Raw genomic sequence first — 15,622 nt, forward strand, 5'->3', positions numbered from 1 at the left:
CATTGTTCTTTATTTAATAGAAATTCAATTGTTTGCCATTGTTCTTTACTTGGGTTATGAGTATGTTGACTCAACTTTTCAACTGCTAAGGCTATGTCAGGTCTAGTACAATTCATTAGATATGAAACTGAACCAATGATTTGAGAATATCTCTTTGTAAAACTGGTTCACCCAAATTCTTTTGTAAATGACATCCATTATACGCTATACAATACGTTACTTGATAAAAAAAAAAAAGAAGGAAAAAAGAACTCTGTCCAGGAGCATGACCTACATCAGCACTCCCATAAGTCTATCTCTCTCCTCCCCTTATGAAAAGACACCTCTACCCCTTTTTTTGTGAGGAGAGAGATAGACACATGGACCGTTGGTGTAGGCTGTGCTCTTGGATAAAGAGTCACTTCCCATAAAAAAAGGGAGGGGGGGGGAAGTGTTCTCTGTTTGTGATCGTGGCTCCTATGCTTGGGCGAGACCCAATCAATTTCCCTTTTTGGTTCAATATATTGGGGGAGCGGGGAAGGAGGTCATTTTTTAGGGAAGAGGAGAGAGAGACACAAAGATGCACAACAAAAGCCATATTCCGTTCAAGAAACTTTCTTCCATAAAAAAATAAGAAAAAAGAAAAAAGAAGTAAGAACTTTGTTCAAGAGTGACAGTTGCACCTAGGCTGATGAGGGGCGTAATGACTGGATCCGGCTCGTCTCCAACAACTGATGCTCTAATGAGCGTCCAATGAACTTGCTGATGATCGACACGTGGACTTCGACAAATCCGACGGTCTCCTCTCTCTCTACTTGGTATCTGATAGAACCACCCAAAACCCTTGCGACTTGCGTCGTGCCACCGTCTCCTCGTGCTGCCAACATTGTCGTTTCGGGCAGCTCCTCTCAGTGAGGTTACTCTTTCTCTTTCTCTCCCTGAATTTTCCTTCCTATTTTTGGTTGTGCGGGTTCTGCAAATTAAGTTTGATTTTCAATTAACTTTTCTGTTAGCTCTCGCTGGAAGTTTGGTAGGGTATGTGATTTTGTTCTCTTTTATGCACCTTCATCTGATCTGGCGGCCACCGGCAAAGGAAGAGGAAGGTGAGAACAGAAGAGATAATCATCCGCAAGCTCGTTCATCGCCTCTGCAATCATTCAGGGAGAAAAGAGGATTTTGTTCTCTTTTATGCACCTTCATCTGATCTGGCCACCACCTGCAAAGGAAGAGGAAGGTGAGAACAGAAAAGAGACGATCATCTGCAATCTTGTTCATCGCCTCTGCAATCATTTAGGGAGAAAAGAGGATTTTGTTCTCCTTTATGCACCTTCATCTGATCTGGCCGCCGTAGGCAAAAGAAGAGGCAGGTGAACATAGAAAAGAGACGATCATCCGCAAGCTCGTTCATCGCCTCTGCAATTAATCAGGGAGAGAAGAGGAAGGTCGAAGTTCGTCCAACCATCGAATTTCTCGTCTCCACGTGTCGATCATCCGCAAGCTCGTTAGATGCTCGTTGGAGCGTCATGACCGCCCCAACCCCATTGAAAGGGGGACTCGCACACCCTATTGATGCATCCCAGCCCGTGAGCTCCCATTGGCCCCCGGGTTGGTGCCGGTCCACACTCCTGGTTTTGGAACCCTAGGTCGCTCCCTCTTCTTTCTTCTTCTCTGTATGAAGTATGAACTCTGAAGTCTGAAAAAGTGAACATCCTAAATTCCCAATCGAGTGCAGCGGTGGCCGGCGAGTTCCCAATTGTGTGCCATCTCCATTTCCATAGGCTATTAACTCCCCCAACCGAGTGTTATCTCCGTTACCAAAGGGTATCGAGTACCCCCATCTTCTTCTTTGTCTCTTTTCTTAGTTTGATGCTTGATAGCAGTGGCAAGTCTCTGTTCCCACTTCCCATTTGATTGCAGCCGTAGCCGGCAAACGCATTTTCTTGGTAAATCCCTTTCTCTTCTCCGTTGTCCGTGTTCTATATTTATGGTTTTCTCATTATTGTCTTCTCATTTTAGGAATTTCTGAGTGTATCAATAGTTGCATTGGGCATCATCGGTGCTTTTTTGGGAGCATATTCTTCAGTATCCCAAAGTGTGAATATACACAAGTTCTCAAAGCAACTCAATAGCTAGGTCTTTCAGATTGGGTTTACCTTCATGTGATGCGAAATTGTTTGCTCTTTACCTTAAGAAGCTTCAATTTTTATTATTTGTTCAAAATAATCCTTGTTCTGCTATTGGAGAAAATGTAGTTTTAGTATTTTGTAAGTACTTAAGCACCTGCATAATTGCAGTACGACACTTAATAAATTAACTATGCTAGTTTGCATCACAGAATATTTGTGATCATTGCTTTTAATCTTGCTTGCTTGCACAGTTAAATATGGGATAGAACCAATTTAAGGGATAACGAATAAAGGTCAATGGAATCTCTAGATCAAGCAATATTGATATTACTGCAGATTCTACGCGGTGGGAGGAATATTTGTTACAGTTGCTTCAAAACTATAGGCTATAATAATGATTCATAGTTTCATACTATTATTTTGTTTGTTAAGTGGTGTAAATGTTTGTAGTGAATATATACCCATATTTTGTTAACAAAGTGATCGTATTATACATGTTTTATTATGCTGAATTTTTAAAAAGTATTATGCTGCATTTGATAGTTATTTGAAATAATATTTGTGATGTTAAAAATTGTCAGCTTCGTTTCAAATGGACCAAACTGAGGGATTTTAGTAGAATCGTTCCCGATAATTTCCCCAAAAACCCGATGCTTTTCATCTTCTCTACTCCCTTCGTCATCCCAACCTGTTGAAAACACAAGAGCCCTAAATACCTTCGCCGTACTCTCAGCCCATTTCGAAGCCTGCTGGTTGTCGTTCGGCCCTTGCAGGCTGCTGGTCAATGCCTGCTGTTCATTTCTTCTGCGCTCATCTCTACTCAACATCGTCTTCCACTGTCACCACTGCCAGCTCTCTCTCTCTCTGTCGTTCACGCCGCCGCAGAGCCCTAATTGCTGCCGTTAATTGCTCATTTCGCCGGCGTTAGGGACTGCAACTCTCCGCAGGTAAATCATTTGCTTCAGTTGAGACCCAAAGTTTCCCTCCTCTAACAGCCGATTTGAGACCCTGCAACGTTCAAGTTCTCTCTCTACAACATTCAAGCTCTCTCTTTGCTACTCCAGTTATATCCTCTTTTGATTCAAGCTTCTCATCTTTTTGTGGCCCTTTTGTGAATGGAATATCAAGTTGTTAAAATGTGAATCTGAATATTAGTTTCATAAATGGTGATAAAATGGGACTGAAATGGGGTATGCTTCTGAGGAGTTGGGTTGCATTTGTTGGATTTTAAAGAGGGCTTATCACCCAATTAAACCCTGTTAGATTTTCCATCTATTTGATTGATCAGGTATTGAAACCAGATTCAATTTTCAGTCAGTTTTATCCTTCCATTTTTGAGTTTTTGAATCTCATTTCTATTTTCAACTTCTTCAAATCTGAGTTTTTGAATCAAATTTATGCGAGGGATTTTTTGGAGTAAGGGATGGTGGTTCATGCATGTTTTTCTTCTTTCTACCTTATTTTAGTGAATTAAAAAAGTATTCTACATGCATCCCAACAGTACTGTGATTTTCTTTGCAAAGTCTAGGAAAGATACTCTGTTGTGTTACCTTATCCCAACTAAATTGGGTCGGCTACATGGATCCGATAAGGTTTAGAATAGTAGTAGATATAAGAATAAAAGAAGTTTGAAAAAGAATCAAAAGGAGGTAAAATGAGGTAAAATAAGAACTCACTGCAGTAGTCCGAGTGGCATCACAAGAACGTTCCCTACAAGGGGTCGGTTACATGGGTCCTTGTACTCTGCTGTGTATCTTCTAAAAAAAATGGAGTAAAGGCGGAAAAGAGGATGGTGATTCACTGTTTGTTATTTTTTACTTTCTGTTTTTTGGTGAACAGAGTTGGGAAAAATTCTCACTTTGTTGGCTTTGTTTTATATGTTTGAAACTTGTACCCCAAATGGGTTTCTTTGTTTTTGAGTTTCTGAACAGAAAGGCCAAGATAGTAGCTTTTACAACTTTTTTTCTTTCACTTGATGACTGATTTTATAGTATGGAGTTCCTTGTTTTATTATTTCTTAATATTGGGTCCTCTTTCTTAATGTTTGTGGGCATTGAAGAAAATACTCAAAAGAGGAGTTTGGAGTACTTTTTGAGAGAGATTCCTTATCCAATCTTCTCTCAAAGCACACACTTAAGCAGGAGGATCTAGGAGAACATAATCTTTTAGACAATTCCTTATAAAAACAATAATGCCTATGGATTGGGGTGTTTGCATTTGATAATGTGATTGTGAATGCTTCATGAGATAATAATGCTAAATAGGTTTTATGCTGTTGAATTTTTCTCTTAAACCTTTGATGGACCTTATTTGGAATTTTATGCTCTGATATTGTGATTGTGAATGCTTAATGAGATAATTTGTACCTAGATGCTCCATGAGTTTTAATGATTGCCCTTGGGGAGATCCAGGACATGATATAAGAACAATCAAAGTAGCTTGAGGTCTAAGTGTGGATTGCTCCAAGTATGGAATTTCCTCACCTTGCAACCCATCCCAGAGACAACCCATGTTTCGGTTAGGCTCAGGGAGAGCAGTCTAGTATAAACATTGCTGTAAAATTCAGCCCATCCATTTCCCCATTCAACTGTTTGCTTGATCTGCTAGTAAGGTTGTTGGGTACATATATGAATTAAGGATCAGAATATGATGATTAGAATTGTTATGAGACTAAGGGACAGATTAGAAGAGAAGAAGCAGAGAATAAGATAGAAGTTTCAGATGTAAACAGAATGCTATAGAAGAAGGGAGAATGGATACACCCAAATTCAATTATTGACTTTCCTAAATAATTTGATGCATCCCTTCACTAATTCCTACACCCTCTTGTAGTCCTGAACTTCTAAATGCTTCATTTTACTGCTGTTGCTTTTTACCACATGAATTTTATTTAGACTGATATCATTACATACCATTTTAGACTGGTATCAACTACTTTAATATTGTTTAAACAAATGATCAATTTATGCTACTTTTTTTATTAGTGGCATTTATGTAATTATTGCTTATTTACAAAAAACTTGTTTTAGAACAAGTTTTTTTACCCAATGCCACAACAGTTATCTTAGCTATTTCCCCTATTTTTTTTGGGTAAACATCACTCCCCTCCCCTGAACTAAGGCGAAATATCAACTTGACCCATCACCTTTCTGAAAATATCACTCCCCTCCCCTACAAGAAAAAAATGTTATCTAACAGCCCCAACTATTAGATTTGACTGTTAAGTCAAGTTAAATTTTTTATAATCCCTAAAATACCCCTGTTGTTGTGCTTCCTCCTTGAACAGATCTTCTCTGAAGCGTTTTCTTAAATAGCTGTCCGTACTAGAATCTCTACGTTAACCACCACTACAGGCAAAGCTTCACTGTTTTGATCCCCAGTCAAGAAATACTACTGTTGTTGATGATGAAACCCTAACATCTCGCCACCGGCAAGGAGTCTCCGACCGGCATCGCCTTCATCGTAGTGTTGGGAATGGTGGGCAAGGGCTAATACGCCATGAAAGAAATGAGGAGCGGATTTGGAAGGTGGGGCTGAAAGGGTAGAGCCACGGCTTCGGAGAGAAACATTAAGGGTTGAAAAATTAGCAGGGATTGTCACCCCGGTTCCATACAGAACCGGACTGGTGACCGAGTTAACATCTGTTAACCCAAAACCTGCTAGGATCATCTGATACAGTAACCAAAACACAGTATACACACACTCTAAACCAAGAAGATTCTATATATTAGTGGAAGTCTTACATGTATTTACCAGTAAATACCCTAATACTCTTGATACCCAAATTGTATTATATAATACTTTTACATGTGGGCCCGCAGGCGTAATATATACACAATAAATACAATTTAAACATCTAGAATACAAAAGGGAGTAACATTTCAAAATAATCAAAAAGAGTCCTAGTATGGTATTAATGTTGCTGACTCGTAACACAGCTATCGCACGGGCACTCAGCCCCGTGCCCAAGATCTTTAGGGACCCACTAGTCATCGACTGGAGTTTTCACTGTGGGTCCCGGCTCTAGTTCTTCTGTCGGATAACCTACAAGATCAACTAAAAATGGTGTGCATGTGGGATGAGCTCACTAGCCCAGTAAGTGAAAAGAAATACCACACAAGTATGCACAATACAAGTGAACCTATATGCATGTAGTTCATTTTATTATCTTAGTCCACCTAGACAACAATTTTAAGTCATAGGTCATGTGCTACTTGCAACCACAGTGCATGTATGCTCAGGGTACTTGTAACGAACCCCATGCCATGATACGCCTATAGGGTTGCCGGAGAAGGCCAGCTGGTGGTACCGGAAAAGTAAATTGTCGACATTAAAGTAAAATGTTGACCCACAATGACATTAAAGTAAATTGTCGACCCACGACGACATTAAATGTAAATTACCGACCCACGACGACATTAAATTAAAAGCAGTACGATTGGCCCTCTTGTTATATCACCAAAGTTGCTGACAGTCCTAATGATCAGTCGGACGTACTTCTAACTACCACCGTTGGTTCACAACCTCGGGCTTCCCCCCCAGTGATATACCCAACACCTACACCCCTGCTGGGAAGGGTCGTAGCACAGGGATATATCATTCCTAACCGCATGCTCCTATGTGAGATAGTACGACTGTATAGTGCCACCGCGTCCCATTCCACGGGCCACCAATGCATTCATGTTCAAACCGACTACGGCATCTAGTCTAATAAGCATTATATTCAATAGTTTAAAGTCATCCATCTCATATCACAAAGCAAGAGTGGGTATTTAACAATTAAATATGTCAGCATGTTAATCTATATTTGAATTTCATAATGCACACAACAATGCATGCAATGGCACTCGTGGATGACTAGTCTACGCAATAATCATATGATGACATGGCTAGTCTACAACCAGAATGACATGATGTAATGTGCCCTTCCCACTTACCCAATTGTGTACAAAGATCACCCTCGGTACGAGGAAGATCCGGAGTGCGATGACGCGAGTTCGAATACAACTTATCATAAAAAGAGTTGGGTTTAGTATACCTCCACTTGAGGGTCATAACCATGGAAGTATGATGATTCTATTGTGTTTAGAATCACTAAAGAAGGATACCCGACAAATTTGAGCCTAATTGAAACCTAAGAAGTCGGATCGGTGGGTCAACCGGTGGGCAAGGCACCCACCAATCCTTGCTCACCTCTCGACCCAGGGACCCTGGCTGGACCGATGGGCTACCTAGCCCATCGGTCTTGCTTGCCTGTCGAGCCAGCAGCTCTGCCTGGACCGACAAGCCAAGAGCGGTGGGCCAGGTCGCCCACCGGTTTTGCTTGTCGGTCTAGCCAGTAGCCTACCTTGGACAGGCAGGGGCTGGATTGGTGGGTCCGATCATTCCCGGGCACCCACCAATCAGGATCGGGATTTTGCTGTTCTCTCCCATTCTTTATCCCACCTTGGAGAAACCCCCCACGGATTGATTCGACTGCTTTTTCTACAAATCTAAGGCTCCAAATCATGATTCCAGCTTAGATCTAAGGTCGATCCAAAGTCTTAAGTGTGGATCTCACCTCTTTGCTCAAGAACACCTCAAAACCCCAAATCTTCTCTTTAACTCAAGAGATCAACAAATGGTTCTCAAATCTTGCAAGTCTTCCTCGAAAACCTTCATAAACAACACATAGAACCTTTATTAAACCTTAGATTCATCATCTCAAGTGGGATTAACAAGATCTAAAAGATTCCTATCCAAATCGTAGGATTTCACTTAGGGTTTCATAAGGGTTTAAGAACTATGGACTTTACTCACCTCAAATCGTAGATCTTGAGGTGAGGATCGTTAATCCGGCATCAAAATCGAAAGATTCAACCTCGGCGATGTGCGACGACCATCTTCTTCCTTCCTCTCTCCTCTTTCTTCTTTTTCTCTCTTCTTTACTTTCCTCACCCACCGTGTAAAACAATAAATGAGGTGAAAGAAAGGTAATAAATGCTATTTATAGTGGGGTCAAAATATATAGTGACTAGAGTGGTAGGTCACACTGGTGGGTCTGACCCACCTATGACCCCCACTAGTTGGCCAAAACTTAGCCTAAACATTGGGATTTTCAATAGGGCTCAGCCCCAACATGTATCTTACTCCCGGTAATTGATTAATACATGTACTTGATATAAAATATGGCTACGTACCTTTACTGTGCATACATGGCCTCATGATACGTGCAAGTGCACGGCTTGGGTATTCGGACTTCACTAGGCACTGACTACATCTCATTTGGCCAACCCGAGTTTAGAGTCACCCTTGCCATCATGTTCCATAAGGTATTCGAATTGGCTCACTCGGGTTCAGGTCCTGCAAGACCAAACCGAACCAATCGGAAATTAGATCGGGTTTAGAAAGTAGGGTATCATAGGGATTGTGCCGGTACCCGTGGTGGCGATAATTGCAGGTTCTGCGTGCTATAAGAGCCACTCGATGGTCTCACCATTGGATTTATGATCCAATTCACGCGTTAATTGCAAAACCCTAGCCGCACAAGTTACCGGCATACGGATGCGACGGCCCCTTCCATCGACCTTCGTGTGCCTATCTTTTGATGATCACTTTGTAGTAGAGGAAATCGAAAGCTATTTTTGTTTGTTCTTGGAGGGATCGACGAGAGGGGCGGGTCTGTTAGATGGGTTGGTATCGAATTTGGTGGAGATGGGGAGGGAAGCATCAACAAGTTTGGGTGGTGGAGGGCTAGTAGTGGTTGTAGATGTGGAAGAAGCAGCTCCAACTCCTCCTACCACCACCACCACCACCACTAGCAGCACTTGCTCCAAGTTGGATGGAGATGGAGCCCATGAATGAGCCTGACACGACACCGGGACTGGGACCTGGCCCTGATCGATCTTCCAATGGGAACAACTGCAAAGAAGAAGAGTGTAATTGTTGTTGTTGTTTATTGCTCTGTGAGTCTGTTGATTCCATATTGGCTTCTTCAAGAATTCCACAACCCACTTGTTTTCTCCTTTTTATTGCTTTGATTGATCAAACCCATCTTATAATCTACTTCATCATCTCATTCCCTCTCAGTCTTAGAGTGAGAAACAGAGAGAGAGAAAGACACTAATGAGCTTTTAGATTTGGTTAGACATGTGCAGGTCTGATGCTATCTAAGACTCAGTGTGGGGTTCTCTTCCTTCTGATTGACCATTGTCCCGCTCCCAGAGAGAGGTGGGGAAGGGAAGAGAAGGGTCCTGCTAGTGTAGAGAGAGAGAGAGAGAGAGAGAGAGAGAGTTGGGTGTTTAGGTATAGAGGTAGGCTAAGAGGGACAAAAAAAAAGAACAAATATTTTCACCACCAAAGGAACTGTCCACGATATCTGCTGCTGCTGCTCTGAGAAGTAAGAGAGGAGAGCCAAGACTATTCAGAGGACTGAGGAGGGGTGGTGATGCCGGCAGTTAGGGCTCCTTATGGTTTTGGATAATTTTTCAGAGAGAGGGGAAAAGGGGAAAGAGGGAAAGGGAGTATTTTAGGGATTATAAAAAAATTTAACTTGACTTAACAGCCAAATCTAACGGTTGGGGCTATTAGATAGCATCTTTTTCTTGTAGGGGAGGGGAGTGATATTTTCAGAAAGGTGGTGGGTCAAGTTGATATTTCGCCTTAGTTCAGGGGAGGGGAGTGATGTTTACCCCTTTTTTTTTAGTGGGGATTCCTTGCTTCTAATTTGTGGTTTTACTAATTGTGATTAAATAGTGTCTTCTTGGTAGAAATGGTGGGACTATCTATTGGAGAGAAACATTTCATACAGGGTGGTATTGCTCAAGACCTTCGCACTGATGGTCGAAAAAGATTAGCTTGCCGACCTATATCTGTTGAAACTGGAGTCATTCTTCAGGTGTAGTCTTCATGTCCATGGTTGTTGCAAATGATATTCACACTTTACCATCTCTTACATTAGGTTTGGCTGTCATTCCTTGACTGACCAAATTAGCATTTGTTTTCATTGAATTCCCTTTGCAAATTCTTTTGTTTGCTACTTACAGGCAAATGGTTCTGCAAGAGTTAGAATGGGTACCACTGATGTCATTGCCAGTGTGAAGGTATGTCCTAATCCAAACTACCTTCTTTTCCAATGCTTTCTTGAAAAGAAAGCAAAAGGATTACATAGCCTACTGATCTTCGTAATTATATATTTTACTTGGATAAGGGCCATGCTTAGGTCCTAAAATGAAATTTACTTGGGGAATTTCCTGCTAATATTTCCTAACAATCTCTATTGGTAGGCTGAACTTGGGAAACCAGATCTGCTTCAACCTGACAAAGGCAGGGTCATTATAAATGTTGATTGTAGTCCCACAGCAGCCCCTGTATTTGAGGTTAGTGGATCTAAGTCTTTGTAGTAAGATTCGTTGTTTCCATTTGCAATATATGATTCAGTGGCTTATTACGTCAATCCTCAGAAATCCCAACTCTAAACAGTAGCACAACTTTTTTTTTTGGGTGAATAATATAATTCATTACGAAAGAGGAGAAGAAAAGATACAATATCCTGAAGGGAAGGGAAGAGGAAAAAGAAAATGAAAAAAAAAAAAAAACAAAAAACAGAAAAACAGCCTCAACCCAGTTAAGGGGGGGTGGCTTGGAGACAAGATAGAGGAAGACCCCTGGAAACAACAAGTGCATGTTCCTTGGGGAATCAATACAAGAACTATTAATGGCAGAAGTCTTTCCTTTAATGTCAAAGTAAATGGAATCCCAAATCTTTTGGAGAAGCCGAGAGTTAGGGGTCATTTTCTATTGTTTCTCTCCATTCAAATTTGATTGATAGATGCATTGAAAACAAGCTTACCCACGACATCGCAAATAGAGGGGCCTCCAAAGGTCAAGTCAGTACAAATCCATTCCCATTGAAATTGGAGAATCCGACGATTCCTAGGGCAACATTTGTCCAAAACCCCTTTCCAAATGGAGAAGGGGCAATAAAAAAAAAAAAAGAGATGGTTAGTGTCCTCTATACCACTCCAACAAAAAGTGTAGGTGGGGGAGACCGAGATCTGGCAATGAATGAGGAAAGTCTGGATGGGAAGACAATTGAGAGAGCTCTCCAAGTGATGGAGGGCTAGTAGAGAAAGGGAAGAGGACCAGTAGGTAAAGGGAAGAAATCTCTGAGAGAATTTAGAGTTGCAAAAAAGAAGGGGAAGAATCACACAAGGGGGGGGGAGGAGGTCACACGACCTATTCTTGCACCATACCCAGCACCAAACATTCAATTTAATTCATTCTCAAATCTATCTAATAACTTGGGTTACATGCCTTTATGTAATGAACTAAAATTAAAACTGGCCTAATTAAAATCTAAAACTGAAATAGCAATTTCTAATTACTTCCTCTAGTCTAACTAATAAAATTAGAAACGAAATAAAACTCAAATTGGTAACTCCCTAATTGACTAACAACTATCTGAAATAAAAGATTACATATCTTACCAAATAAAAGAACTCATTATTTCCTAAATAAAGTAAATCCTAAAATATCCTACTGATCCCAAAATTAAAATCGGATTCGGTTCGTCTCGATTGAGATTGCCCGAAGGGTTAACCAGGTTCAGCCTCAATTCTGCATCAACTCCCTCGATGTTGAGAAAAACTCGTCCACGAGTTTTAAAGAATGATAACAATAAAAACTCACGAGTGGGGGTGAATTGCTCGTTGTCTGCATTGCGAACAAAATCCAAGATGTGAAGCTGTGGAGGTGCATTCAATTCCAGAAAATCATAGGGAAAGAAAAAACTCGGATGGTCAACAACTGGCACTGCATTGATGTCCTTCATTACTTAGTCATGAGTTTCTCACTTTCTATTGTCATCACTTTTTCACAATAGGACGATCTCCCACGTGTTGATGCATTTGGTTAGTCTTGTGGTTGTACTAGAGGTATCAGTTTCTTTGACTCAACCAATCTGTAAAGATTAAATTTTTTATGTATGTGGTAAGCCTGAAAGGTGCACGTAATGTTGTCACGATCAAGGATGCCTTCTCGTTGCTCCAACCAACATGGACCCAATTTAATGATGCTTTGAGGAGAGTTAAAAACTACATAAAAAACACCATCATAATTATGATAAACAGAAAATTCAATGAATACATCATCCTCTGACTCAAAAATAATCTGATCGGTTTTTGACAACATATCCACCACAAATCCGGAGACAAAATTGTCATTTAGTCGCTCATCAATTAACAATTTAGCAGGCTTTCCATTGGGCAGACGAATTCTGAACTTGAACTCAAAAGATTCCATGACCAGATTTGTATTCAGAACTTGCTATGGGTCTCTCACAAATAAGACAACTTCACTAGGCAAGTGTGGGTAGAACTGTAAATATGGAGGTTTCTTTCCTAAAAGATGGAAGAATTGTAAATACTTGGACTGAATTAGAAAGCACAATGGAATATAAAGAGGGGAGAGGCAAATTTGGAAGCTAAAGAAAAAATTAGGACAAAAAGCGATAAAAGAGAAAGGGAGGGGTAAATGGGGAAAGAAAAGAGAGAATTAAAGATAGGAAACAAAAAGGAGGGATTATGGGGGTGGGTGTTACCGGCAAAGGAGACTTTTATCTCCTTCTTGGAGATGGAAACTAGGGAGGTGGTTCTGCTATGCTGCTCTATCGAACCAAGGGAAGTGAGGCCAAGAACTGTGGTACAAAGGCTGTTCAATGAAGTTGTTGTGAAGGGAAAATTGAAAAAGTAACAAAGGGCTTCCACGACCGGTAGTGGTGTTTCGACCCAGCAATGGAGTTGCGACAAACCAGTTAGGTTTTTTCTTCTTTTTCCTTCTCTGAACTTTTGTTTCTATCTTCTCTTTTCTCGTCTTCTTTTTTTTTTTTTTTCTTCTGTTCACTCATCTACTCTCAACTGCTTGGCCCTCCCCCCCTTTTTTCTGCTGTCGGAACACTAGAGAGGGGTTTCGACTAAGAGGGAGGTCGGTAGAGGTTCTGGTGGCTTCTTTCTTTTCTGTTGCTTTGGCAGAACCTCGAAAGCAGGAGGGGGGGGGGTCCGACTGATATTTTGGGGAGAGGAAAGGGGTCGGTGGGTTGATGCGGTAGAAGGTTCAATCATTTTTTTTTATTGCTGTTCTCAGTCTTGGCGGAAACCAGAACTAAGAATGGGAAGAAGATAGGGAAGGAAAAGAGAATGAAGGAAAGGATCCTTCGGCTCTGATACCACTTGATGGAGGGCCAGTAGAGAAAGGGAAGAAATCTTTGAGAGAATTTAGAGTTGCAGGGGAGAAAGGAAGAATCACACAAAGGGGGGGGGGGAAGGAGGTCACACGACCTAGTCTTGCACCATACCCAACACCAAACATTCAATTTAATTCATTCTCAAATCCATCTAATAACTTGGGTTATATGCCTTTATATAATAAATTGAAATTAAAACTTGCCTAATTAAAATCTAAAACTGAAATAGCAACTTCTAATTACTTCCTCAAGTCTAACTAATAAAATTAGAAACAAAATAAAACTCAAATTGGTAACCCCCTAATTGACTAACAACTACCTAAAATAAAAGATTATATATCTTCCTAAATAAAATAACTCATTATTTCCTAAACAAAGTAAATCCTAAAATATCCTACTGATCCCAAAAATCAAATCGGATCTAGTTCATCTCGGTTGAGATTGTCCGAAGGGTTAACCTGGTTCAGCCTCAATTCTACATCACCAAGTAGTGAAATTGTGCCGAGGGATTTGATGTCTGAACCAGATTATGTTTCCCAAGGGATAGGAGTTCCCTGAGGTCTGATAAACTCCCAATCAACTTTAGTACTGGAAATTCCCGAATTGATGGAAGACCATAAGATAGTATCATTTCCTCCATTGGGATTGATTAGAGGCAATGAGTTCCAAATGCAAGCAAGCGATGGATGGGGAGAACTCTGGGGAGCCCAAGAACCTTCACTAATAATGTCAAACTTCAAAGACTTTTGATAGGCCTACATTATAAATAGCTCTAGCTGGAGTTTGATGGAGGAGAATGCCAAGAGGATGTCAATGATCAAGCCAAAGAGAAGTTGAAGATCCATCACCAATCTTGGACATGATAGCCCCCACAACAAGGGATCTAACAGATCAAATCTTGCGCCAAACAGGAAGCACCTGATAAATTAGTGGCCAAAGTAGCACAACTTTGATGTAGGAATAATCATGTCTTTATGTAATTAAATTTTCCTTTAACTCGCTCCCAAAACCCTAGCGACCAAAGCAAAGCCAAGGAAACTGCCGCTTAAAGCAGCTTGGTCGTGAGGCTCGGCTGCTCCCCCCCCCCTCTCCTCCTCTCTCCCTCTCTCTTCTCTTCTCTTCTCCATCCCTCCCTCCCTCCACTGTTATTCTTCCCCTTTCCCTCTCCCTTCTTCCTCCTCCACTTCCTTTCCCTTCTTCTCCCGTTGGTGCTACTGTTGGTCTCCCTTTTCCCTCTCCTTTCTTCCCCTTCTTCTTCTCTCTCCCTGTCCCTTCTTCCTCCTCCACTCCCTCTCCCTTCTTCTCCCGCTGTTGCTAGCGTTGGTCTCCCCTTTCCCTCTCCTTTATTCTGCTTCGTCTTCTCTCTCCCTCTCCGTTCTTCCTCCTCCACTCCCTTTCCCTTCTTCTCCCGCTATTGTTGAGGCTGGTGCAACCACTCGGTTTGTTTTCCCACCAGCCACCTGCCCTACTTGGCCAATTGATGACTTAGTGCTGGCCCCTTCTGGGCTAGCTGCTTTCCGGTTTCCATCCCACTAGATTTGTTACCCTTCTAGACACCTCTCTCGTCAGGCCTGTTGATGTCCGCCCTTCTGGTTGCCATCAGGCTCATTTCGTCCGTTGGCTGGCTCATCTGCTCTCTCGGTTGGCTGCTCATCATGCCTACAACCCTTTTGGATGCCACTCTCGATAGGACTGTTATCCTGTTGGCTATCACCCTTTCATGGCTACCTTTCTAGATGCCGGGTTTGCTTGGTCTGTCTGCTTGCTCGCTTCGTTGGCCTCCACCCTTGTTGTCTGCCTGTCCTGTCGGCAAACTACCTTTTGGTTTGTGGTTTAGACTTTTTGGTCTGATCGGCAGCAATCTCTTCGACACTAGCCTACTGGGCCGCTCTCGGTCGACAACCACTTTGCCGTTGCCGTCAGAAAGGCCGGCGCCCTTTCACATTGGGGACCCATCCTCTAGGCCAGCTACCCACTTGGCCGTGGTCCTCCACAAGGCTAACACTCCTCCATCGTGGCTGCCTCTTCTCTGGCGGTGCTTCTTCGTTTTGGCGGCTAGGATTGTTGTGTTAAGATGTTAGGATTAGGTTTGTGGTTCTCTTCCCAGTTCGGACTGATTGGCCCTTCTCCTCTGTTTGGGCATCTGGCTGGGCTGTAGAAATTCTTTAAGGCCATGCGAGCCCTGATTGGTGTCCTTTATGGGCTTTTGTATCGCTTATTGGGTTTGTAACTTGCCCTTTGGGGCTATATCTTCCCTCCCCTTTCTTTTAATGTATTTACTATTCACACACCCCCC

General features: G+C 41.8%; 1 protein-coding gene and 1 pseudogene across 3 annotated transcripts in view; one reads left to right on the forward strand and one right to left on the reverse strand.

Annotated features, from left to right (window-relative positions):
- Positions 1 to 1,545: 1,545 nt before the first annotated feature.
- Positions 1,546 to 15,622, forward strand: part of LOC122066464 (exosome complex component RRP42) — a 17,188-nt gene continuing 3,111 nt past the window's right edge. Inside the window, exons 1-4 of one of the 3 annotated variants that reach the window (XM_042630265.1) lie at positions 1,546 to 1,922; positions 9,840 to 9,981; positions 10,130 to 10,186; positions 10,370 to 10,462. In XM_042630265.1, the coding sequence (XP_042486199.1) occupies positions 9,856 to 9,981; positions 10,130 to 10,186; positions 10,370 to 10,462 (276 nt within the window). In that variant the 5' untranslated portion in view covers positions 1,546 to 1,922; positions 9,840 to 9,855. The remainder of the gene's footprint in view (positions 1,923 to 9,839; positions 9,982 to 10,129; positions 10,187 to 10,369; positions 10,463 to 15,622) is intronic. The other 2 variants (XM_042630266.1, XM_042630267.1) reach the window with 2 other exon arrangements.
- Positions 8,383 to 9,068, reverse strand: LOC122066465 (annotated as a pseudogene).

The sequence above is a fragment of the Macadamia integrifolia genome, unplaced genomic scaffold (genome assembly GCF_013358625.1).
Source record: "Macadamia integrifolia cultivar HAES 741 unplaced genomic scaffold, SCU_Mint_v3 scaffold2406, whole genome shotgun sequence".
Taxonomy (NCBI): domain Eukaryota; kingdom Viridiplantae; phylum Streptophyta; class Magnoliopsida; order Proteales; family Proteaceae; genus Macadamia; species Macadamia integrifolia.